Source organism: Trachypithecus francoisi, unplaced genomic scaffold, assembly GCF_009764315.1.
Source record: "Trachypithecus francoisi isolate TF-2019V2 unplaced genomic scaffold, Tfra_2.0 Lachesis_group15, whole genome shotgun sequence".
In the NCBI taxonomy this organism is placed as follows: Eukaryota; Metazoa; Chordata; class Mammalia; order Primates; family Cercopithecidae; genus Trachypithecus; species Trachypithecus francoisi.
Window position 1 is genome coordinate 1,080,363 of NW_022681460.1, and position 19,598 is coordinate 1,099,960.

A 19,598-nucleotide genomic window follows, 5' to 3' on the forward strand; every position below is an offset into this window, starting at 1 on the left:
ACCCTCCCTCCTGTGTGACCTCATGCGGCCTCTTGCAGCCTGTGGGTCAGGCAGTGGAGGCTGGTCTGAGCTTGATATTGGAAGAGAGTGGGCCACACGGCTGGTAATGGAGTGACTTGTGAGGTCAGTCACTGGGCAGATGCGTCAGGCCCTTCCCACTGGGAGGATGCCCTTATGGCCCAGGCTGCCTGGAGCAGGCCCTGCAGCAGGTGTCTGAACCTGTGATATTCTCAGATGGTTCGGAGCTGCGGACACCACTGGTGTTCAGTACAAGCAGCATGGGTGGCATCTGTTAATGGCAGTCATGAACATGACTTTCCTTTGAGTCTTGCGGCTGCCGTTAGCTGAGCAGCAGTGAGGAATGTTTGGAGCTTTCCTTAACCGGCCTCTGTACTTTTGCTAAAACTGCCAGAACTCTACACGTGAGGGCAGCAAAGCTATTTCACGTTTTTCTGCGCTGTAAATTTCTGCTCTGCGTTTCCTGGCGTCCTGTTGCAGCACTGAGTTATGTTCTTATAATTATGTCTTTCCTGGTTTTCCCTTCTTTTTACGCTGGTTCCCTGACAGATGTGATGTAGTGAGATAGCAGTTCATTGTCTGGTCTATACATTGTGATGCGTGATTCACGTGCTGAGGCCTGCAGGAAGGGGCCTTCTGCTCCGTGGGAAGATCCCGGCTACAGCAGGAATTTTCTCGGGAGTTGTGGTTAGCCATCCCCTGTGATTTTCATCACAAAGTGCTTAGCTATGGGGGTGAAATGGGGTTGTTGAGCTGGTCTGGGGTCATTTGTTGTCAGGAAGCATGAGTGAGGCTGCCCGTCAGTTTTCTCCTTGCTGTCCCAGCCCGGGTGCTCGGGGGTCAGAGGCTGCAGGGCTGGGCGTGGCCTCTCCTTGCCCTCACCTCCCCACCTCCTCCCCTCTCGCCCTCCTCACTGTGCCACACACCTGGCTTTCACTCCAGGGCTGACCTCTGAGGAGAAGCACATCCCTGCTCGTCTTCGCTTTCTCCTTTCCTCTGCGTCCGCTGCTGCTTAGAACCGTCAGGTGGTGGCAGCTGAGAGACTGTTTGAAGACGCCTCCCGGCCTGACGGCCGTTCTAGGGGTTATGAGGCAAGACAGGTCCAGAAACCAGCGCCGGCTCAGGGCCTGGGCCCCAGGGTTAGGCTGGGAGTAGGATGAGGTGGGGAGTAGGATGAGGTGGGGGGACAGAAACGCTCTTACAGGTGTGTGAAATAAAGGCTGTTTGCCTCGTCGCCTACCTTAGTTTCGTATCAGAGCGGCACACCCTGCCGACATTTAGACACCTGAAGACCAGCATTGGCGCTCTCAGAAATCAGCATCCAAGCAGCCATTGTGAGTTTAGACAAAACTTTTCAAATCTGTCAGAACAAATGATCGACTTACATGTGTGTGCTCGGGGATTTTTTTTTCACTTTTTTCTTCAACGTTGATGGCAGTTGTTTAAAATACGGATGCATTATCATGGAGTCCACAGATTTCTATACTGTAGTTTATAATACTAACTATTATCGTGTTCTTCTCTGATAACATATACACTCACAGATGCACACATGATGTTGAGCTTCTTCGTTTAGGAAATGCGAGGTCTACACTGCCTGGCCGAGGCATTCAATCACGCTCCAGACCTCAGCACCACAGTTTGTTGTTGCTCCTAACAAACCCACACCTGCACCTCCTGAATCTAAAATAAAAGTTGAAAAAAATGGAACGCGAGGCTTTAGAGCAGCTGCCTTCAGAAGCCACATTGCGTCTCGACTGAAGGGAGATGGTGTACCACAGTATCACTGTGGCGAGGAGAAGCCTCCTGGCGCGCCCCTTATTACTTGAAAAATGCTGTTCCGGTTGTGTTGTATGAAAGTACCAGATAAGTAGCACTCAGTCAAAACTGATACTAATAGTAGAAACAGTCACCCTCTCTGGTCATTCCTGTTAGGTCATGACGGGGCGGTGAACACTGTGTGCTGGAGCCAGGACCGGAGGTGGCTGCTCTCTGCGGCCCAGGATGGGACCCTGCGGGTGTGGTCAGCTCGTGGGGCAGAGCTGGCACTGCTTCTGGTAATGGACGGTCACCTCTGCCATGGGCAGTCATTTCCAAAGGAGCTGAGAGCTTCTCAAAAGTCTCATTCTTTTACCTTAACAGGAGATGAGGAAAGGGACATAAGCCAAGAGTTTGCTTTAAAAAAGTTATTGATTAAAAGTTATTGCTTCAGTGCAATAAACGTTATTGATTAGTTTCTTAAATGTGTGTCTACATGTACATATTCACACGCACGCAATAGGCACACGCATATAGATGCATACACGTGTGCACACTTGCCACATATTCACACACACGCAGTAGGCACACATGATATAAATGCATACACATGTGTGCACTTACATAGTTGCCACATATTCAGATGCACGCAGTAGGCACAGGCATATAGATGCATACACATGTGCACACTTACATACTTGCCACATATTCACATGCACACAGTAGGCACACATGCATATAGATGCATGCACATGCGCACACTTACATACTTGCCACATATTCACACGCACACAGTAGGCACACATGCATATAGATGCATGCACACGTGCACACTTACATACTTGCCACGTGCGTGCATACATTCATATGCTTAAATCTGTCCTTATGTTTGTGATGGTCTGCAAATGCCACATGATTAATACTGAAACATTTGAAGAATTTAAAATATTGATTCAATGTGATTTCGTAGACTAGAAGCAAAATGGCCAAGGGGCTATTATGTGGGGGAAGTATATTTTAGGAAGAAGAGTGACTTGTTTTGATGAACTTACAAGGGATCATTGGGAGCGGAACAGGAAAGGAGAGACAGGAAGATGATAACCTTATGACTAGGACAGGGAAAGAAAAGGAAATGGTAGGAAACTCACCTTCAAATCACGAAATTATGAGCAGGCGACTTGCAAAGAACATAACATAAAAGGCAGTCGCATTTTCAAAGATGCTGGCATTTATTTTCTATGGGTCTTTTATAGAAAGGGGATTGAAGATGAGAAAGACAAGAAAGGAAGTGTCAGTTAAGGAAGACCCAGGGCCTCTCTAAAGGCGAAGCGTTTGGCAGCGGCTTCAGGAAGTAGTTTGCTGAGGGCTGTGGATGCCGTCAGCTTGCTCTGTGTCGTGACATGTTTGGTTGTGAGGTCTACATTTGAGAGCAGACACCTCAGAACTACATTTTAAAACAGTTTAAATTTCAGCTTTAATAAAATCCTTGCCACTTAGTATGTTTACTGCTAAGTTTCAATTCTTTTAAAGTTGTTAAATGGCTGGAATTCAAAGCATTCATTACAGTACAATTTTAATCATATAATACCTTTCAGAAGTAGTAGGCAGAAGCAAAAATTGTAGATGGGGTCTAACAAAGTATATGTACACATTTAGAATAAACAGATGTTGGGTTTTAAGAAGAAATAATTTTATGTTTAGAGCAATAGTGTGTTTGTTAACATTTATCATATTGACAATAATTACTGATTTGCATTACAGGGCAGAGACATGTTTTCTAAACCGATACAGTCTGCACAGTTTTATTATATAGATGCCTTTATATTGTTATCTTCTGGCCCTGAATTTCAGCTACTGAAGTATCACATTGACTCTTGCAAAGATGAGATGAAGAGGTAGGCACCCCTCCACCCTTAGTTTTAGATCAGAGGAAGCCGTTTCAATAATGTGACGCTGAAAAGGTATTTACGTTTTAAAAAGTTGCTCCAAATTTAATAACGACCTCATATCACTGAACTCCTGATGAGAGGGAATTATCCAGATCCTATGCATTTTAAACCTTCCTTTGTATTACTGCGTGCGGGGCCTTTGGCATGACAGAATGCGAGAATCGGGGGGATTTGAGAAACCTCAGTTATCATCTCGGCTCTGCAGCTATTGAAGTGATGTTATGTGGGACAAATACTATTGATAATACAAAGTTAAATTATGAACTATTTCAAATATATTCATATATATGGGGAATAATAAATATCTCCTTAGCTACACTTAGCTTGGGCAAGTATTAACATTTCACTGTCTTTGTTTTCCAGAATTTTTAAAGAAATAAAATATTACAGCGGGAATTAGGAACCTGTCTCCCAGTCCTGTCCGCTTCCCTTTTCCCTCCTTTTGAGATTGGTGTGTTTGCTTCTTGGTCCTAGTTTTATATTTTTGCTGTATCTCTATGTGTTCATGTCATTTTTTTTTTTTTTGAGTGTAACATAAGCACACCTTTCTTAATCAAAGTTATGTTTCTGAGATGTGTGACTTCAGTTTGTTAATTGGGGCGAGTGCCCTGCGGTCGGAATGGGCACCGCATCTGCCTGCTTCTCTCATGGAGGGTCGTCGGGTTGGGACCTGCAGAGGGTTGGAGCTCCCAGCCAATAGACGGGCTTGCAGGGAATCCCTGGTCTCAACGAGAGCGTCCCCACTCTCATCTTTCCCATGTCACAGCTTCCCAGGAGTGACTTCTGGCCTGTGCTAGGGCAGGTTGTACGCAGAGGAAGGGCCCCAGGACCCAGCGGCCCCCTCCTGTGGCCCCTCCCTCAACCTTGTCTTCAGAGATACCTGGTACTTTCAGTCCTAAAGTTTATTTGTTTGTTTGTTTGTTTGTTTTTGAGACGGAGTCTCGCTCTGTCGCCAGGCTGGAGTGCAGTGGTGAGATCTTGGCTCACCACAGCCTCCACCTCCTGGGTTCAAGTGATTCTCCTGCCTCAGCCTCCCAAGTAGCTGGGATTACAGGCGCCCCCCACCACACCTGGCTAATTTTTGTACTTTTAGTAGAGACAGGGTTTCACTATGTTGGTCAGGCTGGTCTTGAACTCCTGACCTCGTGATCTGTGTGCCTCGGCCTCCCAAAGTGCTGGGATTACAGGCGTGAGTCACTGCACCTGGCCTCCAGTTTATTTTTACTTACCGGGAGCGAGCTTCATAGGTCAGCTCATGTCACAGGCTTCTCGTCTCGGCTGGCACAGCCCTTTGCCCCTGAGAATTGGCGGCTTCTCTTCTTGTTCTTGCCTCCTCTTTCTGATCTTGCGGGACTTTCCCTTAGAGATCACGTTGCAGCCACTTCAGTTGGGTTTCGGGAGGTAGCGAAGCGGATGCATGTGTTCAGTTATATGTAGCGGGAGATGGGCAGGTTTTTCTAAGCATACACGGATATACCCTATAGGAAAAGGCTGGTGCGTTTGACCACAGACTGAAAAAGGAGAAGGAGGTGGGGGATCTTTCGTATGTCAGAAATCACCACAAATAATTAGATGTTAATAGAAAAACAGGTTTTTTTCCCTGAAGAAAAATCAAGGTGTAGCTAATTCGCTTTTTCCCTCAGTATCATAAAACTGACTTTTAAAGTGATATGAAAACTTTCTTTTCATGTTTAATGTTTTTAAACATAAGATATTTAGTGTAGTGCAAGGAAAGCAAAAAGATTGATCATCTTGATTTTCTCTTCCAGATATAAACAGAAGAGCAAGTCCAAGCTGATTTGCAGGCTCTCCACGACCGGTGCAGTAGACATGACCAGTCTATCGGCAGTCAACGACTTTTATTCCCGTATCCTTTCTCCCAGATCCTGGTAGGGTTTTACGCCCTGCGTGTCCTTCCTCTGGCAGAGGGGTGTGCTGAGCATCTCACGAGCGTCAGGCGCTGTGTGAGGCTCCGGGAACGCAGGGACCCTTCTCATGGAGCTCGCCGTCCTTGTGTTAATTGTACGTGTTAATAATTCATCTCAATATTCAGAAAGGACCTCAAAGGAAAAAGAAACCTGAGTGCTGCATAGCTCATGCCATCCAGCCAGTGGGCTGACCTGGCACTTCTGCTCTGGACTTTGTTGACTAATGTCTGATAATTTAGTTATTCTATCTCATCTACAGAGCTGGCAAAAATCACAGCAGTTGCTGTTCAAAATAATATGAAATGGAATCCAGAACTTTAATTTTTGAGATTTTTATGGCTAACACCATTGCTTTTAATTTTCAAAGTTAATTTTAATTTATTTAGGGGAAAAGCTCCAGATCTTTAGGAATTCATTGTATAAAGTTTTAATTTACTCAAAGTTCAATCTAAGTTGACCTCTATTGGAGAGTTTTATAGTTGAACTAAAATAAAATGGTAGGAGGTTGTAGTATGTTTTAGTTAGAAATGTGGTAATTTCATACTAGAATTGGTACTAAAATACCTAGCAGAAATAAGAAATATGTCATTAGGATTACTTTAGCTTAAATGATGGTGTCTGGAATACAAGTATACTAGAGTCAAGAGTAGTCCAGTGCTAACACCAGCATTACGGGTCTCTTGACTCCAGTGCACCTGTGTTCCCACCACATATACTCATTACTGCAGCATTCAGGGCTGAGCGCTGAGGCTTGAGGGGTGCTGGCGGTCACACGAGCCCTAAATGTATACATTGTTCCTCATAGGTCAAGTTTATGAAGCATGTCACGGTCACCTGCCAACATGGCACTGTCTGGGTTGTGTCTCCCCTCATGAGACCTGCCCCAGGTATTGTCACCCACTCTGTGGCTCTGTCTAATCTTAGTTCAGTCCTTTCTTCTGAGTGCAGTGTCTACATATTCAATTATTTGACATCTGATTGGGTGTTTCATGGGCATCCCAAATACCACGTATCTAAAGCTGGAACTCCCACTTCAAAACAGGCACTGTGGTGGTCTCCCTTTCCCTAAGCAGCCCCCCACCCCCACCCACCTGCTCTTGCCAATGCCTGGGGCCAGATGAGGTGGGGCTGGACTGGGCTCAGGACGTTTCAGGCGGAACTTCAGAAATTCTTAACTAGTCATCCATTCTTGAGTCTTCTAATATTCTGAAGTTTTTATTAGTAAAAGAGAGGGACTGTCCCTTCCCCATGGGTACGAGCGTTGAGAGGACTCCCTAACTGGATTATCGCAGACATCGTTCTCGCAGCTGGCCGGAACAGGACCGTGGAAGTGTTCGACCTCAACGCCGGCTGCAGTGCAGCGGTGATAGCAGAAGCCCACTCGCGGCCTGTCCATCAAATCTGCCAAAATAAAGTGAGTCCGTTTTTGGATAATATACATCATCTGTACAACTATGTGCTGAAAGCATTTCACAGGTGCAAATGTATGGTGCCGTTTTAGCAGTGTTTGCTACCAAATTCAGTGTTAATTTTTATTGATCATTAATTATTCGAAGCCTCAATGTTTGGCCCTAGGAGATACTTTAGTATCATGTTGAATGTTACGTTTTGTACTTTTGTGTTTGACTATTTTATGGGCTCATACTAAGATTTTACTAGGAAAACATTCTCACATAAAACTTGATAGGGTTGCATATTTTCAGCAATAGTGGACTGTGTGGTAGACACATTGGTTCTATGGCCTGTGGGGCAGCCTTGCTAAATCAGTAGCTTTTTTTGAAGGTGGAGGCTGTTGGAAACAGCCAGGCCATTTTGACAGAGACAAAGTTTACAAATATCCACAGCGATGGGTTTAAGGGTTGGCGTTACAGGAGAGACGTTTGATGGGTTCGTTGTCTGATAGCTGCACGGTTCAAAAGACACTTGGTTACCCAAGAGGGGTCTAAGTCTTGTGAACAAAACTGCATTTCTTGGGACTAAAACTGTAATTTTGGTTGTTGATATGCCCGGAAAGGTTTTCCAAGTCAAGGATTTAACTTACAACGCCTCTGGCATTTATATCATGATTCAGGGTATCATTTTGCTAAGTGAAATATTGCAATGTTGGTTAAACAGACTTTGTTATCCACAGGTTAACACATTTTGCACCTTTTTTTTTTTTTGAGAGAAAGTCTCACTCTGTCACCCATGCTGGAGTGCAGTGGCACTATCTCGGCTCACTGCAACCTCTGCTTCCTGGGTTCAAGCGGTTCTCCTGCCTCAGCCTCCTGAGTAGCTGGGATTACAGGTGTGAACCACCATGCCTGGCTAATTTTTTTTTGTATTTTTAGTAGAGACGGGGTTTCATCATGTTGGCCAGGCTGGTCTCGAACTCCTGACCTCGTGATCAGCCTGCCTCAGCCTCCCAAAGTGCAGGGATTACAGGCGTGAACCACCATGCCCGGCCCACATTTTGAGTCTTTAAATTTCTGTTTAACAGGACAGGTATGGTCTGATTATCTATAAAGTTTTTTAATCAGTTCAAATTGGAAAGAGCGAAGATTCCAGGCTGTTAAGTTAAATTACATTGAAGCAGATTTGTTCATGCATCTCTTTGGGATAAAGGGGAGATGGAGGTGTCAGGGCCACAGGAAGACTTTGTTAATGGGTGCAGCATGAGAGACCCCGGGATTCAGAGGCTCTGTGTCCAGGAAGATGGTCTCCCTACATGTCGGTCTGGATGGCTCTTCAGAGAGGCAGATCCAGGGACTTGGCAGTGTGGGGTAGTCAGAGCTGTGGAGGTCAGGAAGAGGCCTGGGGAGGCGAAGCCGACTTCCGTGTCCTCCCTGTGGGGCAGCCTTGGTTGGAGAAGGGAGGGTTTAAAGGCTCCGGTAGGCATCTTTGTCTTGCCTTCATTTTAATCTTCCACCCCTCCACCACCCAGTTCATCAACAGGACATTTCAAGTTTCAATAGGAGAAGGCTTTTCTGGTTTGAATAACACCATGGAAATATCAGCTTGCAGAGAGTTGTTGGAGAAAATATTATTCTTCTGCATTTTCCCTTTTTGTTTAGATGCTTCCTGCATATAAACCAGAGCAAACATGTTTTTAAACACTGTGCAGTGGGTCTGTCAGATGAATGAAGGAATCCCTTTGAAGAATTCTGTAACTTCTTTATGAGGCTATTAAAATGGCATATTCCACAAACCAAGTGCGAATTAGTTGAATCAGGGCTGTGTGTAATACTCCAGGTTTCTATGTTTTCTGGTAAAGCTGTGAAGGAAAAAGAAGTCAGTTTGGTAATTTACAATGAGAATAGGCAGCACTGTTGGTATTTGAGAGCCATGATCTGATGCTACTAATTTCACAGTAAGATCTGTCAAGATTAGGCAAAGATTTGATTGTTAGATTTTATATATTTCTGGGCTTTTAAATGAATTTAATAATTGAGTTATTAACTTTTAAAATGATTGTTAGCCTAATACCCATCTTATTTATTTTTTCTTCTTCTTCTTCTTCTTCTTCTTTTTTTTTTTTTTTTTTTTTTGTGATGGAGTCTTGCTCTGTCGCCCTGGCTGGAGTGCAGTGCCATGATCTCAGCTCACTGCAACCTCCACCTCCCGGGTTCCAATGATTCTCCTGCCTCAGGCTCCCAAGTAGCTGGGTTTATAGGCGCGTGCCACCACGCCTGGCTAATTTTTGTACTTTTAGTAGAGATGGAGTTTCACCATGTTGGCCTTGATCCGACCTTGAACTCCTGACCTCGTGATCCGCCCGCCTCGGCCTCCCAGAGTGCTGGGATTACAGGTGTGAGCCACTGCGCCCGGCCAGCCCATCTTATTTTTTAGGTATTATGATGCCTTTTAAATTCAAGTGCAGCTTAATGAGATATCAATAGCTAATATTTGGATGTAGAATGTTAAAGTATAAGTCTGACCTACTAAATTTATTTAGTGAAACTTCCACGCAAAGACATTTGACTGTAAGATACCTGAGTGCAGACTACAGTTTGCACCGTCTTTTGTGTCTGATCTTGGTAGTACCTAGAAGCTGGAATCTGCTCACTTGACATGCACCGAATTGAACTGTGACTTGCTGTTACCAATAGAAAGCAAAGGATTCAATTCTTTGTACAAGAAAGTAGATGTAAATCTAGAGAAAAAATGGTTTCTTAAAAAGACTCGTCAGCATGTAGATTGCAGAGGTTAAAGTTTGACAAATAGTATTTAAAATTTGTTGATGTATTGTTCTCAAAATACAGTGTATAAAAATTTATCTAAAGGTAAAGATTGCTAACAAGAAAAGTCTCTCCGGAGATGTTATGTAGTTGTCTATCTGGTGAGTTTTTCTAAAGTCTGTGAGTCTTTAGATAATACAGTTAAGTGAGAATTGGCTAAATTTCCCAAACATCGTCATTCTTGAGTTTAAAAATTTCAGTTGTGAAGATAAATGAATCTTATACGTGAAGTTTCTTTCATGTTGTAAATTTTACATTTTTTTTTTTTTTTTTTTTGAGGTGAGGTCTCGCTGTTGTCGCCCAGGCTGGAGTGCAGTTGCATGATCTTGGCTCACTGCAACCTTCGCCTCCTGGGTTCAAGCGATTCTCCTTCCTCAGCCTCCCAAGTAGCTGGTATTACAGGCATGTGCCCCCATGCCTGGCTAATTTTTGTATTTTTGGTAGAGAGGGGATTTCACCATGTTGGCCAGGCTGGTCTCAAACTCCTCACCTCAGGTGATCTGCCTGCCTTGGCCTCCCAAAGTGCTGGGATTGTAAGCGTGAGCCACTGCTCCCAGCCAATTTTACATTTAAAACATATTTCTTACCATGCTTTTTGATACTTGCTGCTTCTTGTCTCAAACATTGTCAGTTACTAGAAAAAATATTTCCTAGTTCATTTAATTTTTGTATTGGTTGTGCATGACTCTTATTAAAGGTGGTCATTGCAAAGCCAATTATAATTTATTTTTGGTGTTTGGAAAATGGTCTGTCAGCATTTCCATTATAAATCCCTATTTTCTTTCTCTTTTTGTTCTTTTCTTTATGGGGTTTATGACAGAGCCATGAAACTTGGTCTAGATTAAAACTTGGCCTATTAGAGCTCAGTCTGAGATTTTTTTCCCCAAATTTAGTTCCCAAATTTGTTTTAAATTGTTTCAGATGTTTAGGTTGCAAATGCAAAATATAATTTCGAAGTTTTCAATGCTTTCTAATTTATAACTTAAAAAATAACATGCGAGGTTTAAGATAATGGTAAAGATAATTCTTTTAACTTTAACCAATTTTCTAATATTTTCAGGAGAATTATTTTGGAAAATGATATGATGCTGTTTGGTGTGATCTTGCAATTTTGTTTCCTTTCCTGTCTGTCCCCATTTCACAATAGAAGAGTTTCTAACCTTTTGCATATATAAAGCTTTTCTCTGTTAAAGGGTTAAATGTATGTAAATCTCTTGGCATGTGCTGAGTGCACCTGCCTGGTCACTGTGGAGGCTCCCCATGCACACCGCCAAGGGAGGAGGACGGAGGCGCTGGGCCTGGCGCCTCGGGAGCCTCCAGACAGCAGGCATGGCGAATTCCACAGTCTGATACCTGTTTTTCCTCTCTTCCTCTAGTGCTGATTTCATTTTGGCTTCTTTTGGGTATTGTCTTTTACTTCAATAACTGAGGAGACTTGAGGAGCCAGATGAGAGACTGTGTTTACATTTAACTTTTTTCTGGCTTTTAAAATATGTTGTATTGGAAGCAGCATATTAGATTTTTTAGAATACTTCAAGCCCTAAAATAGTATTCACTTGGAGAATGAAGATACAGGAAGTGAATTGGCAGCATAATTAAGATTTGTTTTTAGAAAGGCGTTTATATTTTGTTGGCTTGATTGTAATACATTTATTTTCAAGACTTAAAGCGTCAAATTTCATTCTTGTCCCATTTAATTTACTGTAATGAGCATTGTTGGTTCTAAATACATGTCAGAAATCAGCAGTGATGATGGTGAGGAGTTATCGAGGAAATCGTGGAGGAGGACTGTTACGAATTACAGTGATGTGGGAGGACCGGTCATGAATGACGGCAACTGTGGCCTTTCAGATCAGAACTGTGCTCTTCTTACGAGGACATGAGAAATGTGCCGTCAGGAGAAGGGCAGTTGCTGATGTGTTGTAGTGAGGACTCTTTAGAGTCCAGGTTTGCAGCTCCTCGGAGGCAGAGGCACTGCCCAGGGGTGCCATTGGCGTCCACAGCAGAGCATCCGTATGCCCAGTCCGCCGGGAGCCTTCTGCCTTGATCTGTTTTACACGTTGGATGACCGCACGGCTTCTTGAAGGTCTGGTTCTGTGTGTCCAAAAAACACTGCAGTGAAAGGCGACTGTTTCGGCACGGAAGTGCCCTGTTGTGGGGCAAAGGCCTCATCTGCTTACTTGGATGTGGAGTGAGTGCGTTCTGAGCTGCGCGGTGCGGACTCGTGCGGAAAGCGTCGCGATGTCGTCCTCAGGATCACCTTCTGGGTCAGAGGCAGGAGGTGTATTCAGTTTACCAAGTGGTCTGTGGGGCCTCTGAACAAGGTGGGGGCAGGGAAGATGTTCCCCAGGAGGTGGTCCTGGGCTGAGCCTTGAAGGAGGAGGGGACAGCTGTACCAGCAGGAGGGGCCTGGGCCTGACCCCCCACCGCCCACTGTGTGGCCCAGAGAAGGCAGCAGGAGCCCAGCACAGCCTGCTGTGTTTTGCACCCAGCCCCACAGGCAATGCGGCACCCCTCGGCTGGTGCCTCTGCACCCACCCTGCTTAACACAGCACAGCCCCTCTGTCAACCTCTGTCGGTGTGCAGACCTCAGGAAGGTGACACTGCACCCGCATAGGTGCAGGTGTGAGAGGCCTAGCGCTGCCATCTTCTGTTCCACCTGCAGCCTGCAGTTGCTCCCCAGCAACTGTCACCACAGGCTTGTCTCTGCCCATCACCATCCACTGTTGACCTGTGCCTTCAAAACCCCATCCAGGTCATTTTTATCTTCACTGTCAGTTCTTCAGAGGCCCCAGCAGCTTTTAGGATGAAAGCCCGAGGCTGCATGCAGACCCTGTGCCGCCGTCTCGTACCTTGACCCCGTCAGTGTCCTTGGTGACGCCTCAGACCCAGTCTCAAGCTGTGGGCCCACAGGAAGCCCGGGTTGCTGGGCTGGGCCATCCTCTCATGCCCCAGTCGGCTTCTGTGGTGGCCTGGACAGTCACAGGAGGGCATCGGGGCCTGCTCCTGTGTGACACACGTGCTCTACCTACCGAGAAGAGGCGGGCTCTGTCCTCAGAGTCGCAGCATCATGAACGTGGAGCATGGGGCATCCTCATCCCCCCAGAGCCCCAGACGGAGTGGGGGTGCCGGCGTGAGATCTGAGCAGACACCACCGGCACCTAAGCTCTGACCCCACAGAGCAGCTGAAGCTCCGCACTGGCTTCCCGACTGCACCCGCCTGATGATGAGCCCAGGGAACAGGGCTGACTCTGAGACACAGGATTGACCCTTTCAGGCCTGGTCCCGGGCACTTCAGCCCAGGGCTCTCAGAAGGTGGAGCTGAGCATCCACCAGCTGCACTCTGTGCTTCTGCTCTGTGGCCTGGGTCACAGGCAAACCCGACTGTCCAGGCTCAGTCTCCACCGCCTCCCCAGGAGGCTTCCCTGGCCTCTCAGTAGTTGGACTCGGCCCCTTACTTGGTCTTGTGCCTACACTGCCGTTCCAGGGCTCATCAGTGCCTTCAGAATGACGTGTGGTTAATCCTCTCGCCTGTGAGATTCTCATCTTGAGGTCAGAGCCATCCCTTACTAGCATACAGTCGGTGCTCAAAAATTGCTTGCTTAGTCCAAGCCCAATCATGGCAGTTTTAAGGGGCCTATTTGAGTTACAACCGTTCGATCTGCCTTCCTTTTTCAGTTGGGCCATCGTTTACCCACAAGAACTCCATGACCTGCTGCTGGCGTGGACATTCCAGGGCTCAACCTTTGGCTTTCCCTCGTGGTGACATGAGAGAAACAGCTACATGTGTGTTTATTCCAGATGCCAAGTGAAGCCTCGAACAAGAGTTTCATCTTGCACCAGATATCAGCAGATGTTGGCGAGGATGTGTAGAAAAGGGAACACTTAGACGCTGTGGGTGGGAGTCTCACTTAGTACAAATTAGAGCTAACTTTTTCTATGGAAAACAGTATGGAGATTTCTCAAAGAACTAAAAACAGAACTTCGGATCCAGAAATCCCACGACAGGGCACCGACCCATAGGAAAAGAAATCGTTGCATAAAAAAGACACCTGTGGTGATGTGTGTTTACTGCAGCACGAGTCACAACTCCAAAGTTGTGGAATCACACTAAGTGTCTGTCAACAGAGGAATGGATAAAGAGCATGTGATACAGACACACGGTGGATCACCACTCAGCCCTCACAAGAATGAAATCAGGTCTTATGCAGCTCCAGTGGTTGGAACTGGAGGCCACTGTCTTAAACCACTCAGAAACAGAAAGTTAAGTCCCATGTTCTCACTTATAGGTGGGGTAAATATTGTGCACACGTGGACTTGGTGGGATAAAAGACTGGAGACTGGGAGGGTGAAAGGGTGGGAGGGAGGTGAGGGATGAGAAGTTAAGGGGTGCCGTGTACAATATTCGGGTGATGGCTACACTGAAGCCCAGGCTTCTCCACTACACAATATGTCTGTTGACAAAAAGAGTCAAACTCTGTAAAATATTCGAAGACACTTATTCTGAGCCAAATGTGAGTGACCGTGGCCTGTGACACAGCCCCCAGGAGGTCCTGAGAGCGTGTGCCAAGGCGGTCGGGGCGCAGCTTGGTTTGATACATTTTAGGGAGGCAGGAGACATCAATCAAATACATTTCAGAAATACATGAATTTGGTCCAGAAAGGGGGAACAACTCAAAGCTGGTGGGTGTGTGGGGGGTTTCCAGGCTCTAGGTAAATGGAAACATTTTCTGGTTGACAATTGGTTGAGTTTCTCTGAAGACCTGGGATCAGTAGAAAGGAAGTGTTCAGGTTAAGAGCAAGATTGTGGAGACCAAGGTTCTTTTGAAGTCTCATAGTGGCTGCCCTTAGAGACAATAGGTGACAAATGTTTCCTACTCAGACCTTTAAAAGGTGCTAGAGTCTTAATCTCTTTAGGATTGGGAGGGCCTGGAAGAAAGAAATCTTAACTATGTGAACAGAGATTCTTCCCAGAGGCACATTTTCCCCCACAAAGGACAGCTTTGCAGCGCCGTTTCAAGATACGGCAAAGAAACGTGTTTTAGGGTAAAATATTTGGATTTTCTTCCTTGCCTCATAGTATTACGCCAGAGTCAGATTGGAAAGTAAGTCATCATGATATATAGGGTTAAATAAAACCCATCTGGTGAGAATTGATGGTTTGTAGAGCATGACTCCCCAGATGTGGGCAAGATAAAAAAAAATCAGAGTGGTCCGGGCAGGGTGGCTTACACCTGCAATCCCAGCACTTTGGGAGGCTGAGGCGGATGGATCATGAGGTCAGGAGTTCGAGATCAGTCTGACCAACATGGTGAACCCTGTCTCTACTAAAAATACAGAAATTAGCCAGGTGTGGTGGTGTGCACCTGTAATCCCAGCTACTCGAGAAGCTGAGGCAGGAGAATCGCTTGAACCTGGGAGGCGGAGGTTGTAGTGAGTTGAGATCACGCCACTGCACTCCAGCCTGGGTGACAGAACCAGACTCTGTCTCAAAAAAAATAAATAAAACTGAGAAGAAAACTTGAACTAGCATTTGAAGGAGGAGGATGTGCTTTGTGTAAATAGTAGGAAATAGTAGGAGGTAATTCGTAGAAAGCATTTGTAGGTACTGTCACACACTTACTCATTGGAGCATCAGATGGCTTTTTATTTTCCTACATTCTTGACTCAAAGAAACTTTTAGAACTATTATTACTAAATAAACTTTAGACTGGTAAGTGCTGTTTCGGTATTTCCAGTAAACCACTAGACACAGCAGCAGGAAAGTCATCCCGGCCTGACGGCGTTGTTGTTCTGAAGCCACTGAGAGGGCGTGAACCCCACACTTCATCCTGCTCTTGGGCAAGTGTTTTCAAACCCGCTGCTCCACTGGGTCAGGGACAAGAAAACTTAAGCGAACTAACCGAGACCCTCCTTATTTATGTGTTAATACGCCATTGGTCTCATTAGATGTTAAAAGTCAAAATGAGTTTCATTTTTGTGGAAATCATATGAATTGGCTCTACGGCCTGTGTGTTCAGCCTTCAGTTGTCGACAGGCTGTGGGCCCCCTGCTTGTAGGGTCTCCTGCTAACTCTAGGCTGAACCATCAGGGCCTCTAAAGTCAGTCCCCCGGGGAAGGAAGGACAAGGAAGCAGGCGTGGACTTGCGGCGGTCTCTGCTCAGGCAGATCTCCTCCCCGAGGCCCGCGGCAGTCAGGAGGTGCATCTGAATGAGAACCCCATGCGGACCCTCCGTAAGGACGGTCCCTGCCCCGTTACCTGGTGACAGCTCCCCTTGGTGGATGGGCCGGGCCCTGAGGGTGAGAGCTGCCACCTTTGGCCGCCCAGCTGCCCTTGTACTCCCCGTGCTCTGACTCAGTGGAACTCGTGTTCCCGGTCTCGTGCCATCTACCTGGGGCCGCATGGACACACGTCTCGAGTTTCTCATCCCATGGGGTTGCATGGCCGTGGCTCACGTGTGTCGTGGGTCAGGCATCTGTCACAGGCCACAGCCAGGGCTCTGTAGTTGACAGTCAGCTGAGCTCTCTTCTTGGTGGTTGTCAGACTCTCATGGGAAAGTTAGTTAATTAAATTGGTTACTTTATCCTTTTTATTTCTAATCAAATTGATGACGTTTTCTTTAGTTATTAGAGAACTTGGCAGGTCACCTGGCTCCCTGGAAACGGTCGGTGGCCGTTTTCGATTTAGGTCCTGTATGTCCCTGGCTGGGCTGAGGGGGATGGGGGATGGCGCTAGGGCACAGTGCAGCCTCCCTCCGGCTCCCTAAGGAGTTCCGAGTGGACCCGAGCATTTCATTTGCTAAGTCCCTCGAGCTTGAGAGAGGCGCGTGAGGGGCTGCACTCTGGTGAGCTTCGAATCTTCTTTTGCACATCTGGAAGGTTCTTGTGGGTGTTCTTTGTCCTCAGATCCAGAGCGTACCTGACGCCACACACCACACACCTGACGCCGCACACCTGACGCCACACACCTGACACCGCACACGTGACGCCACACACCTGACACCGCACACCTGACGCCACTCACCTGACACCGCACACGTGACGCCACACACCTGACACCGCACACCTGACGCCACACACCTGACACCGCACACGTGACGCCACACACCTGACGCCGCACACGTGATGCCACACACCTGACGTCGCACACGTGACGCCACACACCTGACGCCGCACACCTGACGCCACTCACCTGACGCCGCACACGTGACGCCACACACCTGACGCCGCACACGTGACGCCGCACACCTGACGCCGCACACGTGACGCCGCACACCTGACGCCGCACACGTGACGCCGCACACCTGACGCCGCACACCTGACGCCGCACACCTAATGCCACACACCACACACCTGACGCGGCACACCTGATGCCACACGCCTGACGCCGCACACCTGACACTGCACACTTGATACCACACACCTGACACCGCACACCTGACGCTGCACACCTGCCACACACCACACACCTGACGCTGCACACCTGATGCCACACACCTGATGCCACACGCCTGACACCGCACACCTGACACCACACACCTGACGCCGCACACCTGACACTGCACACTTGATACCACACACCTGACACCGCACACCTGACGCTGCACACCTGCCACACACCACACACCTGACGCTGCACACCTGATGCCACACACCTGATGCCACACGCCTGACACCGCACACCTGACACCACACACCTGACGCCGCACACCTGACACCACACACCTGATGCTGCACACCTGATGCCACACACCACACACCTGAGGCCACACACCTGATGCCGCACACCTGAGGCCACATGCTGCACATGGTGTCTCCAGGGTCCCTTGTCCACGATCCTCTGTGTCTGGTGCTCACCACGCCTTGTGGGTGGCTGCCTGTTTGCTGTTTTTGCTGTTTGTGTTTGTGTTTACTTTCTTTTTGCTCAGGCTGTGGCATTTGTAGGCTCATTTATGACGACCTAGAGAAGGATGCCCTCAGCCAGTGTGAGGAAACCCAGGCCGAGGTTGGCACTGAGTAGCCATTGGGAGGAGTTTTCAGTGTGCTGAATCCCACGATTGGGGCCTCGCACGTGTGTGTGTATCAAAACACCACGCTGTACCCCAAAATATGTGCAGTTGTTACGGGTCAATTAAAAACAAAGTAAGTAAATGACCAGTTTTTCTTCTAAGTGGTTCAGAATAATTCATCCCAGATGTGGGTTGTTGATCCTCCCCCAGCATGGTTCTCCCTGGCACCCCGGCTGGACCCTCACTGTCTCTGCATGTGAGTGGGTGTGCAGGCTGTGACTTCTGCATGAAGCCTGCGGGCCCTGTGAGTGGTGCCGTCACCGGTGGAGGGCCACAGCTGAGCCACTGGGGTAACTGCCCAACAGTTCACCTTGTCTGTTGCCTAGATAGAGCCAGTTGATCAAGACAGGGGAATTGCAATAGAGAAAGGGTAATTCACACAGAACCGGCTGTGTGGGACATGGAGTTTTATTAGTGCTCCAATCAGTCTCCCCAAGAATCTGGGATGGGAGTTTTTAAGGATAATTTGGTGGGTGGGTGGGGTCAGTGAATCACAAATTCTGATTGGTCAGGTCAGAGGTGACATCATCAGGAGTCGAAGCTGTCCCCTTGTGCTGAGTCAGTTCCTGGGTGGGGCTGCAGGACCCGCGGCACCAGTTTATTGATGGGGTGGGGTACCAGCTGATCCCTTCCGTGCAGGGTCTGCAAAATATCAGAAGCACTGATCTTAGCTTTTACAGTAGTGATGTTATCCCCAGGAGCAATTTTGGGTGGCGGGGAGGGGGGTGGTCACAATCTTGTAGCCTCCAGCTACATGACTCCTAAACCATAGTTTCTAGTCTTTGAGCTAATTTGTAGGTCTTCCAAAGGCAGTCTAGTCCCCAGGCAAGAAGGGGCTTTGTTTTGGGAAAGCGGTCTTTGTTTCAAAGTTGAACTATAAACTAAGTTTCTGCTAAAGTTAGTTTGGCCTCAGCCCAGGAACGAAGAGGACAGCTCGGAGGTTAGAAGCAAGACAGAGGGGTTAGGCCAGGCTTGTTTCACTGTCTCAGTGATAATTCTGCAATGGCTGTTTCACCGGGACATTTCTCCCATGTCAAAACCCTGCAGTGCTCTCTTGAGGAGGGACATGGTAAAAATGTCACTTCTTTTAAAAATTTCCTGTTTTTATAGCTCTGGTAAAAATAATGAATAATAGATTTTATGTTAAACTTTGTTTTCAGTCATTTCTTTTCTCTTTGTGGAGATGGTTTTATTCATATTGTTTTCCAAGTGGTTCTCTTTTTTCTATAACCATTCAGTGAAATGGCCACGAAGAGTAAAGTGTTAACAGTCTGGCTTTGGGCTGAACTCTTGATTCAATACCTGTTCCTAGTAACAGTTAAATATATCACAGCTCATTTCCTTCCACCTTGAATTTGGTTTGTATGTGCGTGTGTGTGAACCCCAAACATCTGAGGCAGGTCTCAGTTAATTTAGAAAGTTTATTTTGCGCAGGTTGAGAACGGGCGCCCTGATGACATGTGCCTGAGGTGGTCGGAGCCCAGTTTAGTTTTATACATTCTAGGGAGACATGAGACATCAATCGACATACGTGAGACGAACATCGCTTCGTCTGGAAAGGTGGGACAACTCGAAGCAAAGGCAGGAAGACACAAATCGGGGAGGGGACCTCCAGGTCCTGGGCAGATAAGGGACAAATGGTTGCATTCTTTTGAGTTT

General features: G+C 47.0%; 1 protein-coding gene across 3 annotated transcripts in view; it reads left to right on the top strand.

The window, feature by feature from the left end:
* Positions 1–19,598, top strand: part of WDR27 (WD repeat domain 27) — a 244,945-nt gene that overhangs the window by 47,486 nt on the left and 177,861 nt on the right. For all 3 annotated transcript variants that reach the window (XR_004442681.1, XM_033234187.1, XM_033234186.1), the window contains exons 18-21: positions 1,954–2,075; positions 3,538–3,671; positions 5,495–5,592; positions 6,946–7,067. Coding sequence is in view for 2 of the 3 variants with exons in the window: in XM_033234187.1 (XP_033090078.1) it covers positions 1,954–2,075; positions 3,538–3,671; positions 5,495–5,592; positions 6,946–7,067 (476 nt within the window). In the remaining variant the exon portion in view is untranslated. The remainder of the gene's footprint in view (positions 1–1,953; positions 2,076–3,537; positions 3,672–5,494; positions 5,593–6,945; positions 7,068–19,598) is intronic.